We start from the raw sequence: 23,269 nt of genomic DNA, 5'->3' as shown, positions 1-23,269 counted from the left end.
ATTATAGTAAATTTGTTGCAAAACTGCTTAAGTATATGCTACTGTTTAAGGACATACTGACATTTTAAGGACTTGATTATTGAGATGCTTCGCTTATAACATTGTACCTTATCCTAATAAGAATCAGTATTCCATAAATTAGATATCCTCAAACTTATAAATAATAAATACCATTTAAAAATAAATCAATCCACGTATGTTTTTGTCTTGAATTTAAGTTGTTCAAAGAAGCCGAAAAGTCTCCACCCACTTATATTGCACCATGCACTTTAAAACAAGGATGACAAAATCATTAAAAGCGTAGTTGGGCAAACAATTATCAATTTGATTTGTTGATAATTACGCTCTTTGTGCTTTACAGGAATCATAACGCCAAGTTTAAAATCGACGGACGAACAGACCCTTATTATAACAAGGATGACAACATCCATAAAAGCGAAGCACTGAAACGGTAGGACAAACGGACATTAACACTTGTATAGTATCTGAACTGAATAATCAGAATTTAAAAGTATAAGAGTCGAAGCAAAATTGTAAGTAAATATGTTGAAAAACTGCTTGAAGCAGGATAATGTTTATGGACATACTTACATTTTTGGACTTGATTATAAAGTTGCTTCGCTTATAATATTGTTCTTTGTTGTCCCAGGAATCAATGTACCAAAAATCAGATCAAACGGATAATTAGAACACTTGAAAATTTGTTATTAAAAAAGTAGAAAAATCAACATGTTTAAAATGGACGTACAGACATTCTGGTAATGATTATAGAGTTGCTACGCTTTCTAAATCGTACCCAACTACTACAGGAATCATCATGCAAAGTTTGAAATCGATAGGACAATTCTAACATGCCTAAATTAACGAATAAAAGCTATCTATCTCGGACGGACGGACGTACGGACGGACGTACGGACCGACCCTAATTATAGAAAAGCTTCGCTTTTAAAAAATAAAAATAAAAATAAATGATCAATCTACAGAGCTAATAATCCAATATTTTTTTTTTGACCAAAAAGCCACGATTTTATAGAGTTGATATATATTCCTAGAAATGGGGAAAACTTTGCTTTCATTTATTACATTATAACATGTATAAATTAACAAAAAAGCTAACCAAAATAATTGTTGAAAAACTTTTTTCCCCCCAATGATAGTTGAATATCCACACATTTTCCCAATGGTAGCTGAGTATCCAAAAATTACCCCAAAAGTAGCTGAATATCCATGTGGATACTCTGGTATTGAGCCGTTATTTTATATAGCAAATGTAATAATTAACCGGATATGAAGTTTTGGGAGAAATAGTTTTTATTGAGATTAACCATTCCTTATTCCTGGTCTGTTTATATTAATATCAAATTTGTTTCAGACCATCTTTAGAACTTTATACGCTTTTATTGTACGAATTGATTTGATTTGGTCAAATAAAAACTCATAGTACATTCTTTCAAGGGTAACTTTTTATGATAACGTTTTTTTATTCCTTGGCTTAACAACTTTGCAAACTTCTATTGAATTTTGATTGGCGGCCTGTTCATTAAGTTAGTGTCCAAACGTCCCAACAACAAATTGTAATCTACATTAGGGGTAATTTTGGTATCATCATTGGGTATAAAATTTTAATTTATCAGCCATTGTTCTACCCCTTTATGTCCCTGGTTATTTCATGTCAGTCGAAAGCTAGTATCCTATTATGTCTAAGTATTTTTGATACAAGTTTATACACAATTTTGTTTCGACAAATTAATATTCTGCTTATTAAGTTATGACACTCTACATGTGTTAATGTTCGTTTGTCCTACCGTTTGATTTTAGAGATTTTCTTTTATGGATGTTCTCATCCTTGTTGATATATGATTGCAGCTGCATGTAAAAACCAACAACTAAATTAATTCGATAAAAAATATTTGATAATTTTAGCTTATTTTTTCGTGATCTTGTGGGGCTACGCGTCGTAGTAAAGACGACCTCTTTATCTACCCCCCAAATATTATTTAAGATTTATTTCGCTTGTTGGCTATACCTAATTCCTAATATGATTTAGGCTACCTAATACTTTATCTATATTTCAGGGGTATTCCAGGCAGAAAACATTCTGATCCATGTGAGCCAAAACTTTGTCAACTTTGTTTCCTCAACTCTGGCCTGGTTCATACTTATGGGACTTTTCTCGGTGAGTTTTTATTTTTAGTAGATACTTCTCTCTCTATAATTCACTTTGTCTGTCCGTCTGTGAATCTGCAACGCTATGGGGGAAATGTGCTTTTCTCAGCTGTTATTGAAGATAAAGGGCTGAAATTTTCAATGAAGATTTCTATGACTTTTTCGCATATAATCTATACATTTGTCCGTATGTCTGTCTGTCCGTTTTCAAATGACATAAACTTTATTTCAAAGGTCTCGTGACTTTATTTGAATTTTTTTTTTATATATTATCTTTCTTTCATTTCTTTGTTATGACAACTGAAGATATGCTTTATAACTCACTTTGTACGTTCGTCCATTTCATGTTTTTTTTTGTGCTTCGCTGTTGTCTTCCTTGGTATATCTATCTAATTAGGTGTTTGGAAACTTAAACATCAAAGTAATTACTAGAAATAACTGTCTGATGTTTGTAAATTGTAACTATACCCCAAATAGTTATGAGTATCCATATCACATAGATGGGTTCTTAAAAAAGAATGCCGCGTTTTTTCGACATTTTTTTGACATTGATTGATTGAACGAAGACGATACAGTTATACAGTATACAACTTAAGAATTTAAAATTTTAAAATTATTATTTTAGCTATTTGTATAATTCGCTTTTGTTGGTACGGCCTTCATAGAAGAAAAACAAATTATCTTCAATTCATTTTTGCTGCATATTAATTAATGCATCTTTTTAGAACTGTATTAGACATTATACAAATAGCTAAAATAATAATTTTAAAATTTTGAATTCTTAAGTTGTATACTGTATAACGATATCGTCTTCGTTCAATCAATCAATGTCGAAAAAATGTTGAAAAAAACGCGGCATTCTTTTTTAAGAACCCATCTCAGAGATTTTCCTATTTTATGTAAAATCTACCTTCCTAAGGGGGAGGGGGTACATTGAACTAAAATTTTACTGCTTATTTTTATTCGTTGGCTTTAAAACTTCGAGCTTAAATCTGGATTGGGTTATACAAACTAGCAGTTTTCAAACTTATACACAAACAATTATAATCTAATGAAGGTATAATTGCCTCTACATAAATTTATCAATGGTGGTAATTTTAACCAAAACCACTATCTTCAACCCTAATCACTGAACATTGGGAGGATGATTATTTTACCGTTCATTGACCTAACCCTGTTTCCCTGATGATATGTAGACCAAAACTAATGTGGTGTGGTACAACAACTAAAAACTTTAGCTAATGTCATTTCAAACAAAAGTTTGGCCCAAAACTTTTCATTGTTTACCATTTACAAGAGCATACTTATATGAAGGTAACATGATCTGTGTCTGTCTGTGTGTACTGAGGGATCATTTACAGCGTGGCTTCTCATAGATCTTGGGAAAGTTTATCTATCTATCTATCTATCTATCTATCTATCTATCTATCTATCTATCTATCTATCTATCTATCTATCTATCTATCTATCTATCTATCTATCTATCTATCTATCTATCTATATAATATAGCAGAATCACTTCCGTTGGTGAATAAATTATAATTTAGCCACTGAAACAAATTAAATAACACAGCTTGGCAGATGAAATTAAATATATTCACTTAAATTAAAGTCGTTTTTCTTCATCATATTTTCTTTATTTATAAATTCCCATCATATTTGTATTTATATGTGAATTAATAGATATAGTTAAGTATTTCACAGAAAACTTAGAACACTTACAATAGAACATTAAACAGAAATTTACAGAAAAAACTTAATATTTTATAGAAGCTTCACGTAGGTCTTTGGATGGTTTTAGGCTATTTTTCTTCTAAATATTAGTCTTGGTATGATCTTAGTCTTTTTTCTATAACTTCCTTCTTCCTATGAATGCATAGCACCTAGGGGTGGAGGCGCTAGTAGCTAATAAAGAGGGTGAATCTAATTTTGAATTAAGATTAAACATTTTTATAATGAAATAATTCTTTTAATGAAGAACAAATATTTATATCTACCTTACTGTAAATGCAACTTTTTATAAACATTTAAAACCTGTAAATAGCTATAATTACTGTTTTATCAGTTTTAGTGGTGTTTGTTAGATTAAAGTTAATTTTGTTTTGCAAACCTTTAAATAATTTGTATTGATAATATATAATTTTAGAAAAATGTAGCTCTTTCACAAAAAGTTCCTTGTTGAACACTGAAACCCCCCTCTTATTTAAAAAAAGCTCTTTATAGTTTAAACAATGTTAATTAACATTAACATTAACATTAGTTTAAACAAATAACGCCAGACAATATAAATGACAAATGATATGCCGATACAGAGACTAAATTACAAATAACAGGCCAGTATTTTCATTGGCCAATGGTAGGCCAGTATAAAGTAATTTTACAGACATTTTTATAGGCTTCTGCTAAAGGTTAAATTATAAATTTAACTAAAAACAATACTTTATTTAATGAAAATCAATATCCTACATTGTAAGTCCGTTTGTTTGGCTTTTCATAATATTTTTATATTCCTATTGTTTTTGACCTTCTCTACTTATAGATGTATTCATCCTTGTTATGTAATTAAATTTGTATAGATTGCAGATTAGTTAGGGAGGGAGGGAGGGGATATTGGGCTGTTTATTACACAATTCTTAAAAGTTTTAAAATGACGTTTTCTTATTCGTTGACTTAACAACTTTGGAGACTTTCATTGAATTTCTATTTGGTTGGTTCATTAAGTTGAGTGTCTAAACTTTTCGACAACTTTATAATTTTGTGTATCATCATTGGGGATGTTCATTAATTTATCGGTCATTGTTTTATCCCGTTGATCCCTGCATATTAGTACTGTAAACAACTCCTATTTATTTTGCACATGCATTTTTTCAAATTGTCCAAGACATTTAAATACCTTTTTATAGGACCATTTAAATTATTGTTAATTTTTTATAGCCACCGTCTCATAACAAGGATAACCCACTCATCAAAGGTATCCTATTATATAAAGCTGTAGATTTTTTTTGTCTGTAGCTTAAGATGTCGATAACTATTGAACTATTGAACTCTCCATGTTTTTAGGCTATAAATTTTTTATATAGGTCTTGGGATGGTTTTAGGCTATTTTCTGCCTCTCCTTTTATTATGAATACAGTGCTCCAAGATGCTAGAGACACAGCCGCTAGTAGCTTAGATATAGGATTTTTAAAGTATTTCGAAGTATGACAACATATGGATGATAACATTCATAAAAGCCCTGCTTAATAGATAAGACAGTTGAATTTATGAAATCAAGAATTAAATATTTCTTAAAGCAAATAACAATAAAATTTGTTTCAAGATAGCTTAATAACAACATAATTAAATTAACTTTTGGTAATGTCCATAGATTTGCTGTATCTTTTAAAAACTTATGATAAAATATAGCAATTGTGTCTTTATTTTATATTTTCTGTTTAATTTTGCAAACTTAACTTTATGATTTTTATTTATTAATTATCGTGTATTATTATCAAGAAAAATGTATTTCTTTTTTTAACCCCCTTACCATTAACAGAATTTCTTCATTTGCTATGGGGCAATTTGTTGCAGAAAAAGAAAATATTTATGGTCCATCATCAAATTTCAAGGTTATTGTTTTGACTAAATAACTTTAAATGACTAAATTATGTCAATGGTAAGTGGGTTAGAATAAGCAATGCTTTAGTTTTATAAAAAAATACACTTTACTTGATAAAAAACCTATGTACAGATGAGAACTATGGAAAAGCTTTGCCACCTAAAAGTGCACTTCCTTGACACAAAAGAATAGATGTTAGATGGCGCCAGTAAAAATCCAAGGAGGGAGGGGACATTGGGCTGTTTATTACACTAGTCCCAAAAGTTTTACAATGACGTTTTCTTATTCGTTGGCTTAACAACTTTGGAGACTTTTATTGATTTCTAATTAGTGATTGCATTAAGTTTAGTAACCAAATGTTTCATGCACTAATTGTAATCATCAGATGAGATAATTTTGTGTATCATTATTGGGGATGAAAATCAATTTATCGGCCATTGTCATATACCTTTAGATCCCTTAGTAAAATCAGATTTTAGATTCATAATTCTAAGATATGTGCTTACAATCGTATTTATGCACTTGTTCAACTGCATGTTGTACTTTTCTTAACCAGGAAAAAAAGGGAAAAATAAGTGATCTGTAAAACCTCTAAAAACACACCCTCACTTTTTTTTATAATTTTTTTAACGATAAGAAATCTTTAAATACTTTGAAGATAAATAACTTATTAAAGATATATATTTTTCATGTTGCTTCTAAAAAAATCCGCAAAATAATTTTAATGTCCAATTTACTTATTCGTTTAACATATAAAATTGCAAGTCAATTTTGACCGCAAAATTGCTGCGTACTATTGATTTTTTTGGTTGAAACGCTGTTCTATTCTTGTAATGTTTTTTTCTTTCTATTTTTAGGAGTAAAGCTTTTCTATAATTAGGGCCAGGTTGGCCTTAATGTTTGTTCGTCCTATTGATCTCTATTAAGGCAATTTCTAACTCTGTGTAATGATTCTTGTAGCAATAAGGTACAATTTAGAAAAATAGTTACTCTATATTTATGGAAAGATTCTAAATCCTATAATTTTTCTCTAAAATATTATGTCCTGATACTTTACAAGTGTTAATATTTGATTGTACGATTGTCTGATTTGATTGCTTCGCTTTTATGGATGTTTTCATCCTTGTTACATTAGAGTTAAGAACTAATATTAAATGAGCAATTGTGTGGACATTTAGAACCTGAAGGTTTTAACAATCTATGCCAATTCTATCGTTTGTACTATACATAGTTTGATACAGGATATTAATTGTTGATTCCAAGTTAGCTAAAACAAGTTGAACAGATCTTGTGATATGTCAATTTGACGTCACAAATAAAGGATAGAAAACAAACAAGGATTTCTTGAATGGGAGGTTTCTCAGGGAAACGTAATTACGTTTTTTCGCCTTTTATTGATAATCAAGTAAAATAATAGTGGTCAGATTTAAATTTCATACACAGCAAAGCTTCTTATAGGTCTTTAAAAGATTTTACGTAAGAGGAAGTTTAGGTAAGGCGAAGTTACTAGTTGTTTTAAAAAAAACATATTTTTTTCAACCAGGGAGGGAGAGGATGTTGGTTTGTTTATTACACTAGTCCTTAAAGTTTTATAACAACGTTTCTTATTCGTTGGCTTAACAACTTTGGGAACTTTTATTGAACTTTGGTTGGGTTATTTATTAAGTTGAGTGTCCAAGCTTTTTAACCACTAGTTGTAATGTACATAATGGTTATTTTTGTGTATCTTCATTGAGTATGTACATCAATTTATCGGCCATTGTCTTATCCCTTTAGATCCATGCGGGGGAACCCATTATTCAGGGGTCTTGAATTGGTTCTAAAGCTATTTTTATGTCATATTGTATCACTTGAATGTAAACATGAACCTATTTCCTACTGTTATGTGATTAGATCGTAACAGAATGGTTCTCGAACCAATATCTTGTTATTTAACAAGTTTGTTTGGGCATATTATCTTTTGCTAATCACATTTATACTAAGGCGTGTATTACACAATATTTATGGTAGGCGTAAATTGGGTGACGAAACATTACATGGCAAGACACTTAACAAAGACCCAGAGACAAGAAAAATTGAGGAACCGATAAGATAATAATTTAAATATTGAATTAAATTTTAGGCATAAACTAAGTTAGAAATATTGCATTTAACCGTTTGAAACATTCAAAAAGGGTATGACCATAATATCTTCTTTTAAGGGGGTATAAACTCCCCTTCCCCACACCAATTTATTTTAAACTAGCAATTTAGCTCAAAAAGGGGTCTGTTTTGATCTAAGGGTAAGAAAGTGTCGGAATCTAAACATTATTACTAATCTAAAATAAAATAGGGGTAGGGGGTAAAGATAGGTGTCAACACCCCCCTTGAAATTGCACCTTTTTTCAGCCCTTAATGGATTCATAATTGATGAATTGCTGTGCACGCCACTGTTTCAAGTAATTTTCGTACTTCCAATATAAAGGGCAATCAGGGTCATTGATCTATTTCTCGGTAATAATGAATTTGACAATCAAAACTTTCCAGTTATTCAATTTTCTTGCTAATTATTCACACGTACTTGTAAAGCAAGTTATTGCTTCAAGTTTAGGCTCTACCTTGATAGATAGGACAATGGATGACAACTTGATGTAGACCAATAATTATTATATGCAAAATTACCCTACTGTAGATTAAAACTATTCGGAGACAGCGGAAAGTGGCACCAAAAAAATGACGTCATACGATAAAATAACCTTAATGATAGGGTAGTATAAATTTTACCTTTGGTCAATTACAGTGTATACTGGCCTCTTATTGGTCAACTTTCTTGTATGTCGTCATTTTTTTGGTGCTCCTTTACGCTGTCTCGATTATCGGTGGAAAAGTATGCAAAGTAACATGATGTCTGTCTGTCTCTTTGTTTATTTGTACCAAAGGATCTCGTTAACCCCTGAACCGATGTGGTACTCCTTTACAGGACAGCTTCTTATAGGTCCTATATAACTCTTTTTGGGGTGGATACCACCACCCTCTTGAGAGAAATCGCCCCATAAAAAATCCCCCCCCCCCAAAAAAAAAAAATTATGTTTTTACTTTTTCTTTTAAATCTGAAATAAAAACTGATTGAGTTCTCCTTTGTAGTGATGCTTTACAAGGGATAGTTTTATGCAATTTTAATTTTAGATTAAATCCTTAAGATGGTTTTAGTTTATTTTTCTGTCTCCTTCTTATCTCTTTGAATACAAATTTTCTAAAGTTTTTTTCAATGAGTTTTATTTTTTATTGTAAACAGTGTTTAATAGACATTAAGAAGCATTTGGATTAGTTAAGATTAAAGAAAACAAGAATGACAACATCTATAAAAGCTCAATGTATTATATATTTCAACAGTTAAGGCAAAAATAATATATAACTCTAGCAACATTACTTTACTAAAGAATGCTTAAGAAGAGCATACTTACATTTTAACACTTTATTATAGAGATGATTCGCCTATAAGGTTGTGCCTATTCGTTATAGGAATTAACATACCAATAATCAACTCTATAGGGTAATACTATCATGTAAAAATTTATTTCTATATAAAAAATGATGTTCTATGCTATCCGTTACGACTGGATATGTGTATTTACACACCGCTCTAAATGTAGAAAATATTCGCCTTTAAAAAATTTATCTGGGGTATCAGGACAAATCATAATCTTTTTAACACTACGCTTGTATCTATAATGTAAATGTAGTCATTTTTAAACGTTAGACATTCTGCATTTATATTTTCATTAATCCCCTATAATTGAATGTTTAAATAAAGTGGACATATCCCGATGCTTATTGCAGTTTTCTAACCTAAATGCTTATAATGCATCTATAAATGTTAATCTGACCACAAAAACTTTAGCGGCATCCACAGGGAAGGAGGGGACATTAGGCTGTTTATTACACTAGTCCCCAAAGTCATATAATAACGTTTTTTTATTCGTTGGATTTACAACATTGGATAATTTTATTAAACTTTGATCGGTTGGTTCATTAAGTTGAGTGTCCAAATGTTTCAGCCACGAATTGTAAGCTACAGAAAGGGTAATTTTGTGTATCATCATAGGGAATGTACATCAATTTATCTGCAACTGTCTTATCCCCTTAGATCCTTGGGCTCCCAGCTTTAAGATACATATTATGAAAAATTCTCTATTAGAAAAATTACTTAAAACGCATGATGATTAATTTTGCTATAAATATCACAGGCATTGACTTTATCCTTAGGGCATAAACATGAGACATCCCATTTTGTCCCTTTTTTGTATCATTTTGAAAAGTGCGACACCCTATGACGTCATCAACCTTTTGGGAAAGAGAAAGGGAAGAGGGGAAGAAAATCTCTTCAAAAGAGATGGGAGAAAAGGGGGCTTTCTTACTATAATAGGCTGAGTCGATTAGACAAAAAAAAATCATATATAAAGATGCAACGAGTGCAAACTGCAATATTTGCTATGCTCTTTGTAATTCTACTTTATGTTGCCTTTCCATAGAGAAATTAATTTGTACTTTCTAGAAATTAATTAACTTTTAAATTCATCCAGCTTGGAAATGATTTAGGGATAATCTCGTATTTTGCTGGTTTATTGCCCCTACAGGGCCATATCCTAACCTGCGTTCGACTCTTACCCTGCAAGAACCTAATTTAACCCTGCGGGGCAAATCTAACCTTAACTTAATTCTTCATAGTTACACACTATACCTCTTAATATTAACCGCCATGCCAAATTTTAGTGTTGTAACTATTTTTTAGTTGAGTTCCTTTTACTTTTGGTATCTTTAAGTGTCACACCCTCCCTCCCCCTTTGAAGGCTATAGATAAGTAGTTGTGTTGTTTGCATAATTTTCATAATACAAGGATAACCACATCCATAAAAGTAAAGCTCTAACAGTAGGATAAAAGTACATTTACACTTGTAGAGTTTCAGAACTGAATAATCGGAATATAAATGTTTAATAGTCAAAACAAAATTGAAAGTAAATTAGTTGAATAACTGTCTATATACAGGATAATGTTTAAGGACATTCTTACATTTTTGGGACTTGATTATAGAGATGATTCGCCAATAGCATTATAACTTTCTTGTTCTAGGAATCTGTATTCCAAAAATCAGATGAACCATAAGGATGACAATATCCATAAAAGGGAAGCTCTGAAGTGGTAGAACAAACAAACATTAACACTTGTAGAGTGTAAGAACTGAATTATCAGAATATAAATGTACAAAAGTCGACAAAACATTATAAGTAAATTTCTTGAAAAAATGCTTAAATACAGGATAATACTTACATTTTTAGAACTGATTATAGAAATAATTTGCTTATAACATAACACTTTGTTGCCATAGGAATCAGTATTCTAACAATAAGATCAATAGGATTAATACATCATATAAAAATTGTTGTTAAAAATATAAAAATAAACATGTCTAAAATGGAAGTACGGACATTCTAGTAACAATTATTGAGTTGCTACGCTTTCTAAATCCTACCAACTACTACAGGTATCACTATGCAAAGGTTGAAATCAAGAGGACAATTCTAACATGCCCAAATTAACGAAAAAGATATCCTTTCCAGACAGACACACCCTAATTATAGAAAGCTTTGCTTTAATATTTAGTGGTAAAAAAGTTGATAATGTTTCAAATGGGCGTACGGGCATTCTGGTAACATTTATAGAGTGGCTATGCTTTCAAAGTTATACCTAACTATTATAGGAATCATCAGCTAACTGTTCCGACGGATGGGCATACGTAAGGACAGACCCTAATTATAGAAAAGGTTTAAAAATCAGACATCTGTATTACATTGCAGGGAAAAAAAATTTCCGCTTTGTTGATATCATGTTTTCTAGCGCACTACAGACTGGCTGACCAAGTGGGTTGTATAGTAAACGCAGATATTATAATCTTCACCTAAACAATCATTTGTAAAACCAGCTGAAAAAAATTCATTTTTCTTACGGAAATTAAGTTTAGTCTCCAATTTTTGTTTTCCCCTAAACATAGCTAACAGACAAACATTTCTAATCTTAGAGTAGCCACGCTAGTAAAGGCTAAACATCACAAAAACAAGTAAATCTTTCAAAAATGTTTTATATTTTAAATTAAAATGGATTGTGATTAATGGCATTTAGGAACAGTTTTGGCATTCTCCTCTTAGAAATATTTTTTTTCAATTTTGAAAATTTTTATACCCTCCCCCTTCCCCCCTGACAAAACAACTATTTTAGGTTAGGTTAGGTTTTAGAATAGGGAGCCGAGCGCTGCGATTAGGTAGGCAAGGGTGCCGAGCGCCGCGGCCAGAGTTCATAGTTCTGTCAAGGGGGGGAGAGGGGGGGGGGAATTTTCAAAATTAAATAAAATATTCCTAAGAGGATATTACCACAGCTTTTACATAAAGGGATAGTTGCATGAAGTGCATTTCAGAAAAACAATTTCAATTGATATTTTTAAAACTACATGTACAAAATTAAAATCTTTTTAAATATATGCCCTATAAATATAGCTTAAACCATTTAAAAAGAAAATATATGCAGTTCACTAATTTCATAAATAAATGCATTTCGTGCAACTAACCCTTTAAATATACAACAAGTAACATTTTGATATTACATAGTATATAGTAAATATAATTATAATTCAACAGTTTCACAAAATTTTTAGTGACCTTAAATTTTATAATTTCAATATATTTTGTTTGTAAAATTCATTATTTTCTAAATTAAAAAATTATTTAATAAAAAATCCTTAATTTTAAGTTACAAATGCATGGAAGAAATGAAAGAATTAATATTTAAATTTAAACTTGTTCTTACCTACTTACAAACTATGAACAATATTATTTTAACAAAATAGTTTTTACTGAGAGAGAAAAATTTACCCGAAGAAAAACAATTTAACTATTTGAAATTATCATTTTTAGCAAAATAGCGTAGACTACTGTACACTATTGTTTTAGATTATAACTAACGAAAAAGTTTGATTATAAAGAGTTTTTCATTGGATTAAATATCGCCCCCTGTATTTTTTTCTTACATGTCTAGATTCTTAAGAAAATACATTAGATAATGTTCTGAAAAAAGATGTGTTAAATGTAGTTTCACTAAGTATAACACGTTTTTTATGCCAAATTATTAATTATGACTTAATAGATTAAAAAATGAAGACTGAAAAACTGTAGTTTCAAGTTTTGATAAACAAAATTATATAAGGATAGATAAATAATCATTGATTACAACCTTGCATTTATAAATCTTGTAATAATTATAGTTTTCTGTATGACCCGTACAAATATTAATAAGCTTTCAATTATAGCTTAATGACAAACCGAAATGACTGTTATGTTAACTAAAATTTTACAGATATAAAAAGTCTGTTTTTTATTGTGATGTAGGTTGCGATTAGAAACCAGTTTTCTGCAGGGCTGTTAGCATCTGAACAAAAAATGATATTTAATACAAAGATTTATAATAGATGAAATGACTTCAATTTTTAAAAGAGAACTTAAAGGTTCGCTTTGTCCTTCATTAACGGTTAGCACTTTTCATTAATTTTTTTTAGGTAGTTTTCGAAGTACATTCTTGCAACTTTTAATGGTGTATATGAATGAATAACCATGCATAAACTCTATTTCTTCCTAAGCAATTTTAAAAAAAGGTAATATCACCTACGAATACAAAAATTTCGTGACATCATTTCGTTGTCATGTCATGAAATGACAGACTGATGAATAAAACAATGAAACAATTCAAAATCATATTCATCCTATATCGTTACGGATTGAATGACGGACAGACAGAAGAAAATTTTAGAGTGGCTTCACTTAAAAAAGTAATTTGAGTAATTTCACTTATGATGATAGCAACGAATCTTAATAAACCTTAAAATAAAAGTTTATACCTGAAAATAATGGCAGGTTTGGTGGTTGTGTCTATGTGAGCGGCCGCCAGGCTGCTTTTAGGTACTACGCAATGCGCGCTAGGGCCGAGAACACGCGGACAAAGGCTAGCTGTCTTGGACTGCTGGTCTCCTAAAACAAAAAAAAAATTTATTTTCACGACAAAAATATCTTAAAACATTTCTTTAAATAACAAAAAAATAATAAAGAGCTTTAAAATTATTTGTTGAAAAGTTTTTACACTTCAGGTTTGGAACCAACCAATCAAAATTAAATTAAAGTATTGAATGTTTTAAGCCAACGAATACAATAACTACAATAGCGTGGTTGTTATACTTTGGGTTCTAGTGATTTTAGTAAATATGATTTTTGACTTTCTGACTTTCATCTGACCGTATAAATGAAAATATTATATAACTAATGTTAACTCATCAATGTTTATGCACAAAATTACTCCTACTGCAGATTACAATTAGTGGTTGAAACTTGAAAATAAACCAACATATCAAAATCTATTAAGAGTCACCAAGTTGTCAAGCCAACAAGCCAAAAACATTTTCTTATAAAACTTTTGGGACTAGTGTAAAAAAAAACAATTTTCCCGGACCTCTAAGTACCTGTACTGGCCATTAATAGGTGGATTGAATGGCAGGTTATTGGAGACTGGAATGTGATTATCCTCAGGATGAGGAACTGGCCGGCTATCTTTAACCTGGACAGAAATTAATTATTTAAAGGGGGGGGAGGGGGCGAAAGTGACACTTTTTGAAACCAAAACTAAAAGTCAAAGGAACTCAACTAATTAAAGAGTTACAGATCTGACATTTTGCATGGCAGTTGCTTTATAGGGGTACAATATGGAACTGTGAAGAAACGGCGTCGCAACCGCCGAAAACCGCCGAGAAAAGGCAAAAAAAATTAGGCGGGAAACGGCGGTTGCGCCGCCGTTTCTTCACAGTTCCATATTTTACCCCTATAAAGCAACTGCCATGCAAAATCTCAGACCTGTAACTCCTTTTTTAGTGGAGTTCCTTTGTTGACTTTTAGTTTTGGTTTCAAAAAGTGTCACTTTCGCCCCCCCCCCCTTTTAGTTTTAAAAATCTCAAGAAGGAAAATAAAAACAAACTAGGAAATGTATTTAAAGAACAGATAGAAATTTTTTGAGCCAAGCTACTTCCAGTAGCGACTTCAACGAATAAACAAAAAGGTAGCGTTTTAATATTTTTAATTAAAGCGTTTTCCATTCAACTTAACATTACAGGAATATGTATTCGTTATGAATGGCTGAAGTAAAAGATCTCAAAATTTCAAAGAATTTTAATTCCATTGGTCAATATAGGGCTTAAAGCTATTTTGAGGACTGAAAGGAAAATAAAACAGCCCAACCTATAAAGTATAGAAGTAACACCCAAATAACCTAATAGAACATAATCGCTCAAAGCCACATGAACAGAAATAGGTAAATAATAGCTATGATGAGATGATCACAGACTCAAGAAAAATCAATTTGTTTACCTTGACAACGTCGAGATAAAGATTTCTGTTCATTTCAGTAGCCAGGTTCATATTGAACATATCACTATCCTTCTCAATATCTTTAACCTAAAAACAACAATGTATAATAAAGATGATTGTAAAGTGTAATCCTAATAAAAGGTCTGCCATTTTCGGTATGAAAGTGCAAGAGTGTGTATGTGTTTATATTCTCTTTAGGTCCCTGAAGGGTTTTAAACTATTAATAAAAGGTCACGTCTACCCTCCCAAGATCAAATAAATCCTAAAAATCTCCAATCTAATTTTATTATCCCTAAAATTATGTGGCGAAGTCAATCTCACCTTCGGGAAGAAGTATTTGTTGTACATTTATGTTTTATTATCTCTGCTAAAAAATGAATGGGGAGACAACGACTAATTAAAAATAAAACAAGGATGACAACATCCATAAGTAGCGAAGCACAAAAAATCGTAGATGGGAATACGTACAGGTAGATTTAAAAGGTTTTTACTAAAATCAAGAATAGATTTATTGGATAAAATAAATATGAAACCTTGTTTTATTTTGTATGATGACGATTGTCAAAGTAAATTGTATTAAAGATGCTCATAACAATGGGAAAAATTATTTTGATACTGATATCCCATAAAAGTTTGAAAATTGGATCAAAATAAACAAAGATATTGGGAAATATGTACAACATATAAAAATAGCCAAAAACCTGATAAAAGGCAGTCTGGCCGCCATGGTTGTTTTCTTAAAACGACAAAAAATTTAATTTTTAAATCCTTAAAAACTTTAAAAATTTGGAAAATCGGACCATATACACTGAAGATATGGAGAAAGGTGTTAAATATATTTATAAATAGCCTAAAACATGCCAAAAAGGCAGTCTGGCCGTCATGGTTATTTCCTTTAAAGACGGGAAATTTAATTTTGATATCTACAACTGAAAAAATTTTGAAAATCGGACTATAAACACTGAAGATATGGAGAAAAATGTTAAAAATATAGAAAAAACAGCCTAAAACCTGCTGAAAAGGCAGTCTTGCCGTCATGATTGTCATCTTTAAAAGACGGGAAATTTAATTTTGATATCTATAACTGAAAAAAATTTGAAAATTGGACCATACACTGAAGATATGGAGAAAAATGTGAAAAATATAAAAATAGCCTAAAACCTGCTAAAAATCGGTCCGACCGCAAATGATGTTTTATAGTCAATTGTGCTCCTTAATAATGGGAATGTTTTCAAAAAATTTCAGCATTCTATCTTTTATAGGAGCTGAGTAAATCCCATTTCCCCCATAGCGTTACGGACGGACGGACGGACGGACGGACTGACTGACGGACGGACAAAGTGAATTATAGAGTAGCTTCGCTACTAACAACTATAATGAGCTTATTTTCGCTGGATTTTAAACCTTTAGTTATATAAAAACAGATTGAATTTTATACAAATATTAAATAAGAAGAATGAAGGAAACTAAACATTACAGATAAACTCTTTATCACAACAATAAATATTCACCTTAATTTGATTCCATTGATTGCCATTCAGATTTTGAAAACTTGTATTAACAACATCATTCTTGTATGTACCTTAAGTAATATTTGATCATTAATAATTAACTAGGGTGACAACATCCTCCAGTGGCGAAGCACAAAACATTCGTGTGTGTACATTTATGAAAATAAAATACACGCATTCAATATTTTTTAAGTAATAAAAATTAAAAATGTCCTAATCAGTGAAGTTTCAACAAACTAATAAATTAAGTTATTAACTGTCTTCCCTGACATTTTTTTCTGTCCTAAAATAAGACGCTTTTAACTTAAAAATTATGCCCTATAATATTAACTAGGGTTGGGCCGGATATCCGGTGTGGCCGGATATCCGGTGTGGCCGGATATCCGGCCATTTTCAATATCCGGCCGGATACCGGATATTGAAACTATCCGGCCGGATATCCGGTTCTATAATTTTTAATACTTTACACCAAAAATCTCTGCTTTTAAAAATTTTAAATGGCTATAATTTTCTTATTATTGAAGCTAGAAGAACTTTTTTTCTGAACAAGTTTAACTTTATGTAAATTTGTATAAGATTTCTTAAGAAATTTTTTTTGCTACTGTAGTATCTAGTAATTTGGCCGGTTATCCGGTAATTTGGCCGGATAACCGGATATCCGGCCCAACCCTAATATTAACGTCCTAGAAATTGCTCTATACAAATAGATCTTGGGACCAAAACTAAGCTTACTTATGTCTAGCTTCATTCTCTTGGTGTTGATGATGTCCAGATCTGGCATGTTGATTGTCTTGTTGAACATGGAGGTCACCTCGTACGGTTCAGACTGACCTAAATTTAACGGAACGTGTTTAAGCTGGACTTTAACGAGTAGTAAAATATTACTAGATTTAAATCAGGAATAAGGTATATTAATATTAATCTAAGAAAATTTGGGTGGGAGGGTGGCAGTCAATAGAACAAAGATCAATTATCATATCCAAATTGTATACCTGCTTTTTACAATATAAAAAAATGTGTTTTAATTTAAATTTACGTACCTAAAGCCCTGTTGTAAACATCGTTTACATCAACACCAGAATCAGCACTGGATTCGCTGGATTTCCGCAGAGATTTCGTTGGCATCAAAGGTCTAAACAATAACAATTTTTATTCAAAATTTTAACATTCGTTAATAATTAAGTCTAGTAATAGAAAACTAGTCTTTGTTAGAAATAATGAAATAATATTTTCTTTTCGCACAGGAAAAATAGCTTTAAACCAAGGTGTAAAAACTCACCTGAATCCAGATTGATGTTCTCCAACTCTTGTCTTCTCTGCAATGTGTTGCTCCTCTTCCTGGTGAATGAAGTTGCATCTGAACAATTAAAGTTTGTGAGATTTCAAACAAAATACATAATTTTAAATTTTTTAACTCTTTGAATAATGAAACCTTTGGATAAATTCTGTAAAAGTTAAGATTATGTTTGATGTAATAAAGGTAAATCCCTGTACTAATAATCAGGGATCTAAAGGGATAAGACAATGAATGATAAATTGATGTACATCCCCAATGACTACCGTTCTGTAGGTAACAATTATTGTTTCAAACATTTTGACATTAATCTTTATGAACAAACTACCTAATCAAAATTAACCAATAAGAAAACTTAATAAAAAATTTTTAGGAGACTAGTGTAAAAATTATAACAGTCCAATGACCCCCTCTTGACTTATTAAACTAATAGACAGGTTGCATAAACATGGAAAGTACCTTGTGCCATAAGCACACCATCCCTTGATCCAATATTTCTGGCACAGCTTTGTCTTGTACTTGTTGTGGCGGATCATATCATGCTGAAAGTAATTTACGTATTTTATACAGCTTTCTGCGGATACTAAAATAAAAAACTTAACTGTTTTAAACCGGATTTAAACTTCTTTTTTAGCCCTTTCGATATTGGATATTTAAAATTTTTATTTAATATCTTACCCTTAATTTTGCTTTGCCATGAGCGAACTGGCACTGATTTCCATAAATGCATTCACCCTTCTCTCTAAAGTTGCGACAAAACTCTGTCTTAAACCTTAAAGACAAAAAATATGTAAAAGTGAATAAAAATAATCTCGAAATACTACCTATGGAAGTAATACAAAGGGGGGGGGGGCGGATGTGCCACTTTTTGAAACCAAAACTAAAAGTCAACAAAGGAACTCAACTAAAAAAAGAGTTACAGGTCTGAGATTTTGCATGGCAGTTGCTTTATAGGGGTACAATATGGAACTGTGAAGAAACGGCGGCGCAACCGCCAAAAACCGCCGTTTCCCGCCGAATTTTTCGGCGGTTGCGCCGCCGTTTCTTCACTGTTCCATATTGTAACCTTATAAAGCAACTGCCATGCAAAATCTCAGACCTGTAACTCTTTTTTTTATTTGAGTTCCTTTGACTTTTAGTTTTGGTTTCAAAATGTGGCACATCCGCCCCCCCCCCCCCCTTTATAATGATTAATAAATTGTGTCTATACCTGGGATTTGGGGATATAATCTGGCCAGGCTTTCCATCCTGTGAGATCATTTGACTTCCCTAAATTAAAATAACAATTTTAGACCAGCTAAACGACGGATTTTAAAATACATAAGTTTCTTGTGGTGGCAAAGTAATAAATTAGGAATAAACAAAGATTTTATTGAAAGCTTCGTTAATTAAACTTACATCTTTAGATTCATTATCAACTCCACTGGCGTAACTAGCTGTATCCATATGCTGAACCTAAAAAGTAACATAAGTTAACTGAACGGAAACCCCAAAATAAATATTAGAATAGGTATTTAAGTGGCTAAATAAACCGCACACTTTTCATAGAACTATTACATATTTATTAATATAAAGGGGATATTTCCTTAACACTAGTTTACACTTAATTTACCTTATAAAAATAAAATATATAAACCTGTAATAATTTTTGTGCCAGTCTAGTAGCACTGTCATGGTCCCATGTGTCAGGATTACTGTCCCACAATGGAGTCTCTTCGTTTGTACCCCAAATTTCCTGGGAATCACCGAGAGTGGACCATTGAGATTCGCCTAAAATTCAAATTCGCAAGAAAATTTTAAAATTTGGTTGGGTTCATACAGGTACTGCAAGACCTGATCATATAAATACAACTTAGTTAATAATAATAAAATGCAACCTTATTTTATACGTCGCCCCTAGTTTCTAGAAGAAGGTAAGGGAAATAGCTTAAAACCACTCTAAGATATCCACTTAAATTACATCAAATTAGGACCAGCAATTAACAAGATCTTTAGCTTCAGACAAAAAAAAACTAACTACCTTAATTACAGGTTAGTCGTGCGTTAGTTGACAGGGAAACTACTTGAACATATTTCTATTACCATTCGGCAACTACTTGTTAAACTAGTGTCTATAACGTATGGGGGGGGGGGGGAGATTCTAATGGTAAAATGTTGTTTACTTGTCAGCAGCACGATGAGCCAAGCCCTCAAAATTTCTTTAAAAACCTTTAATCTATTAATAACGCTATGTGTAAAGCTTGATTTCATATGACTGATATTTAAAATTTAGGAAGTAAAAAATAACCTGTTTGTTGTTGTACTATAGGTAAACTAGAGGCATTTTCTGCGGGTGTTGTTGAAACAGGAGCTGTTGAAACTTGTGGAGTTGTTAGAGGCGTCTCTGATTCTGTGCTTACTACTGTTGTACCTTATCAAAATCATAATTTGAAATAAAATCTTTTAAGTTTTTTATTTAACACAAATAGAAACTTAAACTCATATCAGAAGTTCATTTTATGAAAAATAACAAAAAATTTGGCGCGAGAGAGGAATTTAAGCTTTAATGTTCTTATCATGGGGAGTAATACTATGAACAAAATGAAGTAGAATGTTATACATACCTGATTCTGTGCTCTGTTCAGTAACCTCCTGGCAGTGGCGGCAGTGGCTGCTGTTGCAGTTGCAGCTTCTTCAGTAACATCTCCAGGATCCCCATCAACTTGAGAACTGAACATACACTCTCCGTCCAGTTGGGAATTAAACATTGACATATATTCAGCAAGATCTATATGATGAAATTCGGTGTTGACATCCCCCTCTTGAGGTGTCACCATGCCCCCGTCAACCTGGCTGGCACCAACGGGTGCTGGCAGCATCACTAGTTACAGGGCCATCAACGGAACCTAGGAAAAAAAATATACATTTTAAAGGACATTCAAATGTAAACCTTATTTACTTACATTAATCTATAAATATCTTTCCTTAAAATATATGTTTCAACTTCCTTTGAATTTTTCTAAAAAGGTTAATTAAGAAGTCTCAATACCTGTAACACTAGCTGTAGGTTGGTTGCCAATACCAGCCGCCGACATAACGACCATCTGCTGGCCGCCTCCTGCGCTGCTGCCAACAACAACCTGTTGGCCGCCAGCGGTAACTAGCTGGCCGTGGTTTGATGTTGGTTGGCTGCTGACTGTGTTTACTAATTGAACTGTTTTACCTCCGTGAGTGGCACTGCCAGCTATGCTGGTCAAAACTGTTACGGGTTTACAGAGTTAGTTAGACGCAGGGATCTGAAGGGATAAGACAAAAGTGCTTTGTTTCACAATATAGAATAATATATTTATATACAGGGCGTTTCAATATAAACTGCGTTTTCCAAATTTGGGAAACAACCATTAGGAGTACAAAAAAAATAATTATATGTCAATATTCTCTATAAAAATATGCATCGAAATTGTTACAGGTGTTTTTTAATATCTCTGAAAATAACGGCGCATTTTAAAGCATAAATATTTCAAAAGATGCGTATGAGGCTTTTTTCTGGTAGAATTTTGTGCCTTAAGGTTTGTTTTTAAAAATTTATTTACTTGAAAACAACATATTAACGAGGCCAATACAATTTTCTACCAATTACACTAAAAATTTCATTTAAAAGGGGGGAGGCGGATGTGCCACTTTTTGAAACCAAAACTAAAAGTCAACAAAGGAACTCAACTAAAAAAAAGAGTTACAGGTCTGAGATTTTGCATGGCAGTTGCTTTATAGGGGTACAATATGGAACTGTGAAGAAACGGCGGCGCAACCGCCGAAAACCGCCGTTTCCCGCCGAATTTTTTTTTTGCAATTTCTCGGCGGTTTTCGGCGGTTGCGCCGCCGTTTCTTCACTGTTTTATATTGTAACCCTATCAAAGCAACTGCCATGCAAAATCTCAGACCTGTAACTCTTTTTTTTTTAGTTGAGTTCCTTTAACTTTTAGTTTTGGTTTCAAAAAGTGACACATCCGCCTCCCCTCTTTTTAAGAAATAACAAAAAAATGAAAAAACTAGGTACACTTACCCTCATTAGTTGAAACGAAGAGCCTGGCGGAAATGCAGAAGTTGACAAAGTAGCAGTTGCTATACCACCACTTCCCTGGATAAGCTGTCCACCGCTTGGCGTTAGGGTAATACCCTGCGGCCCATTGTTAGCTGTGAGAGTAATGCCTAGCTGCTGGGAGATCATTTGGTGAGTGGGGGGACCAGTTGACGAGGTGACCACAACATGTTGACCACCACTTGTCATCATAGCGTTAACATTGGTCATTTGGCTGTCATGGTGTAACAGGTTACTTTGTACTGAGGATGCTTGGCTGACAATCTGGCCGCCAAGTTCTGGTAAAGAAACAGGTATGCTTGAAATTTGAGATCCACCCTGAATAAATGCACCCGCCTGCATGCTGTATGCCAGGCCGGTGGTGTTTGTTGTCAACATTTGACTTCCATTGTCAGCGATAATTTGTATTGACTGGTTGCCAAGAAGTTGACCCGATTGTTGTTGCTGGTGACTTTGTTGCTGACCTGACGCAAGAAAACTACTATCATGTCCAATACTAATAATTTGGCCAGAATTTTGGGTTGACATTTGCATGGGCTGCTGTTGACTAAACTGCAGTTGACTGTTTGAGCTTGTAACAATTTGTTGGCTGTTCATACTATTATCCTGTTGAATCATATCATATGAGTTACTCTGTGAAAAAATTGGCAAGTTAGAATCATCTGATTGGCTTATAGTGTGGGAGGTGCTGAATCCCAGATCCATTTGGGAGCCCCCGCCTGAGCCTTGATCCATGCTAAATGAATCAAAGTCGTCAATGTCCAGTCCAGCATCCTTCATCAATGCACCTAAACAAAATAAAATATACCTAGTCCAGTAGATTTAGAGCAAACCTTAATTATTAAATAAGGAATTTTTTTACAACTTAATCATTTGATTTGTTCAAAAAATTCACTAGAAACAAAAATACATGTTTGTAAATAAACTTAAAAGACAAATCCTACCCCATCTTTTAGATTTGTTAAAGAACCACAAATTATCTAATATTTGAAGTTGAAGATATAAATAAGATAGAAGTCTTTTTTTTAAAATCCAGGTATCTAAAGGGATAATGACAATGGCCGATAAATTGATGTTCATCCCCAATGATTATTCACAACGTTACCCTTTCTTTAGATTAAAGTTAGTGGCTGAAACGTTTGAACACTCAACTTAGTTAACCAACCAATCAAAATTTACTTAAGTCC

General features: G+C 32.2%; 2 protein-coding genes across 15 annotated transcripts in view; one reads left to right on the top strand and one right to left on the bottom strand.

Moving 5' to 3' along the window:
• The window catches only part of LOC145330001 (uncharacterized), a 51,897-nt gene that overhangs the window by 10,463 nt on the left and 18,165 nt on the right, over positions 1-23,269 (top strand). The window contains exon 5 of the mRNA XM_080174527.1: positions 2,076-2,176. Within this exon, the coding sequence (XP_080030653.1) occupies positions 2,076-2,176 (101 nt within the window). The remainder of the gene's footprint in view (positions 1-2,075; positions 2,177-23,269) is intronic.
• The window catches only part of LOC145329995 (uncharacterized), a 334,647-nt gene continuing 323,242 nt past the window's right edge, over positions 11,865-23,269 (bottom strand). Inside the window, exons 6-21 of one of the 14 annotated variants that reach the window (XM_080174510.1) lie at positions 20,292-20,414; positions 19,641-19,774; positions 19,403-19,459; positions 19,215-19,273; positions 18,683-18,776; positions 18,464-18,546; positions 17,990-18,067; positions 17,751-17,842; positions 17,443-17,541; positions 16,711-16,781; positions 15,200-15,286; positions 14,292-14,396; positions 13,687-13,816; positions 12,603-13,220; positions 12,170-12,503; positions 11,865-11,942 (exon numbers count right to left, since the gene is read on the bottom strand). In XM_080174510.1, coding sequence (XP_080030636.1) covers positions 13,751-13,816; positions 14,292-14,396; positions 15,200-15,286; positions 16,711-16,781; positions 17,443-17,541; positions 17,751-17,842; positions 17,990-18,067; positions 18,464-18,546; positions 18,683-18,776; positions 19,215-19,273; positions 19,403-19,459; positions 19,641-19,774; positions 20,292-20,414 — 1,148 coding nt within the window. In that variant the 3' untranslated portion in view covers positions 11,865-11,942; positions 12,170-12,503; positions 12,603-13,220; positions 13,687-13,750. Of the gene's footprint in view, positions 12,534-12,602; positions 13,221-13,686; positions 13,817-14,291; positions 14,397-15,199; positions 15,287-16,710; positions 16,782-17,442; positions 17,542-17,750; positions 17,843-17,989; positions 18,068-18,463; positions 18,547-18,682; positions 18,777-19,214; positions 19,274-19,402; positions 19,460-19,640; positions 19,775-20,291; positions 20,415-22,046; positions 22,871-23,269 lie in introns of those variants that run through there. The other 13 variants (XM_080174504.1, XM_080174505.1, XM_080174507.1 and 10 more) reach the window with 13 other exon arrangements.

Source organism: Acartia tonsa, chromosome 10 (genome assembly GCF_053477335.1).
Source record: "Acartia tonsa isolate MP-2025a chromosome 10, ASM5347733v1, whole genome shotgun sequence".
Lineage (NCBI taxonomy): Eukaryota > Metazoa > Arthropoda > Copepoda > Calanoida > Acartiidae > Acartia > Acartia tonsa.
Note: the sequence above shows the minus strand (reverse complement) of the source record. Positions and strands in the feature narration are given on the sequence as shown.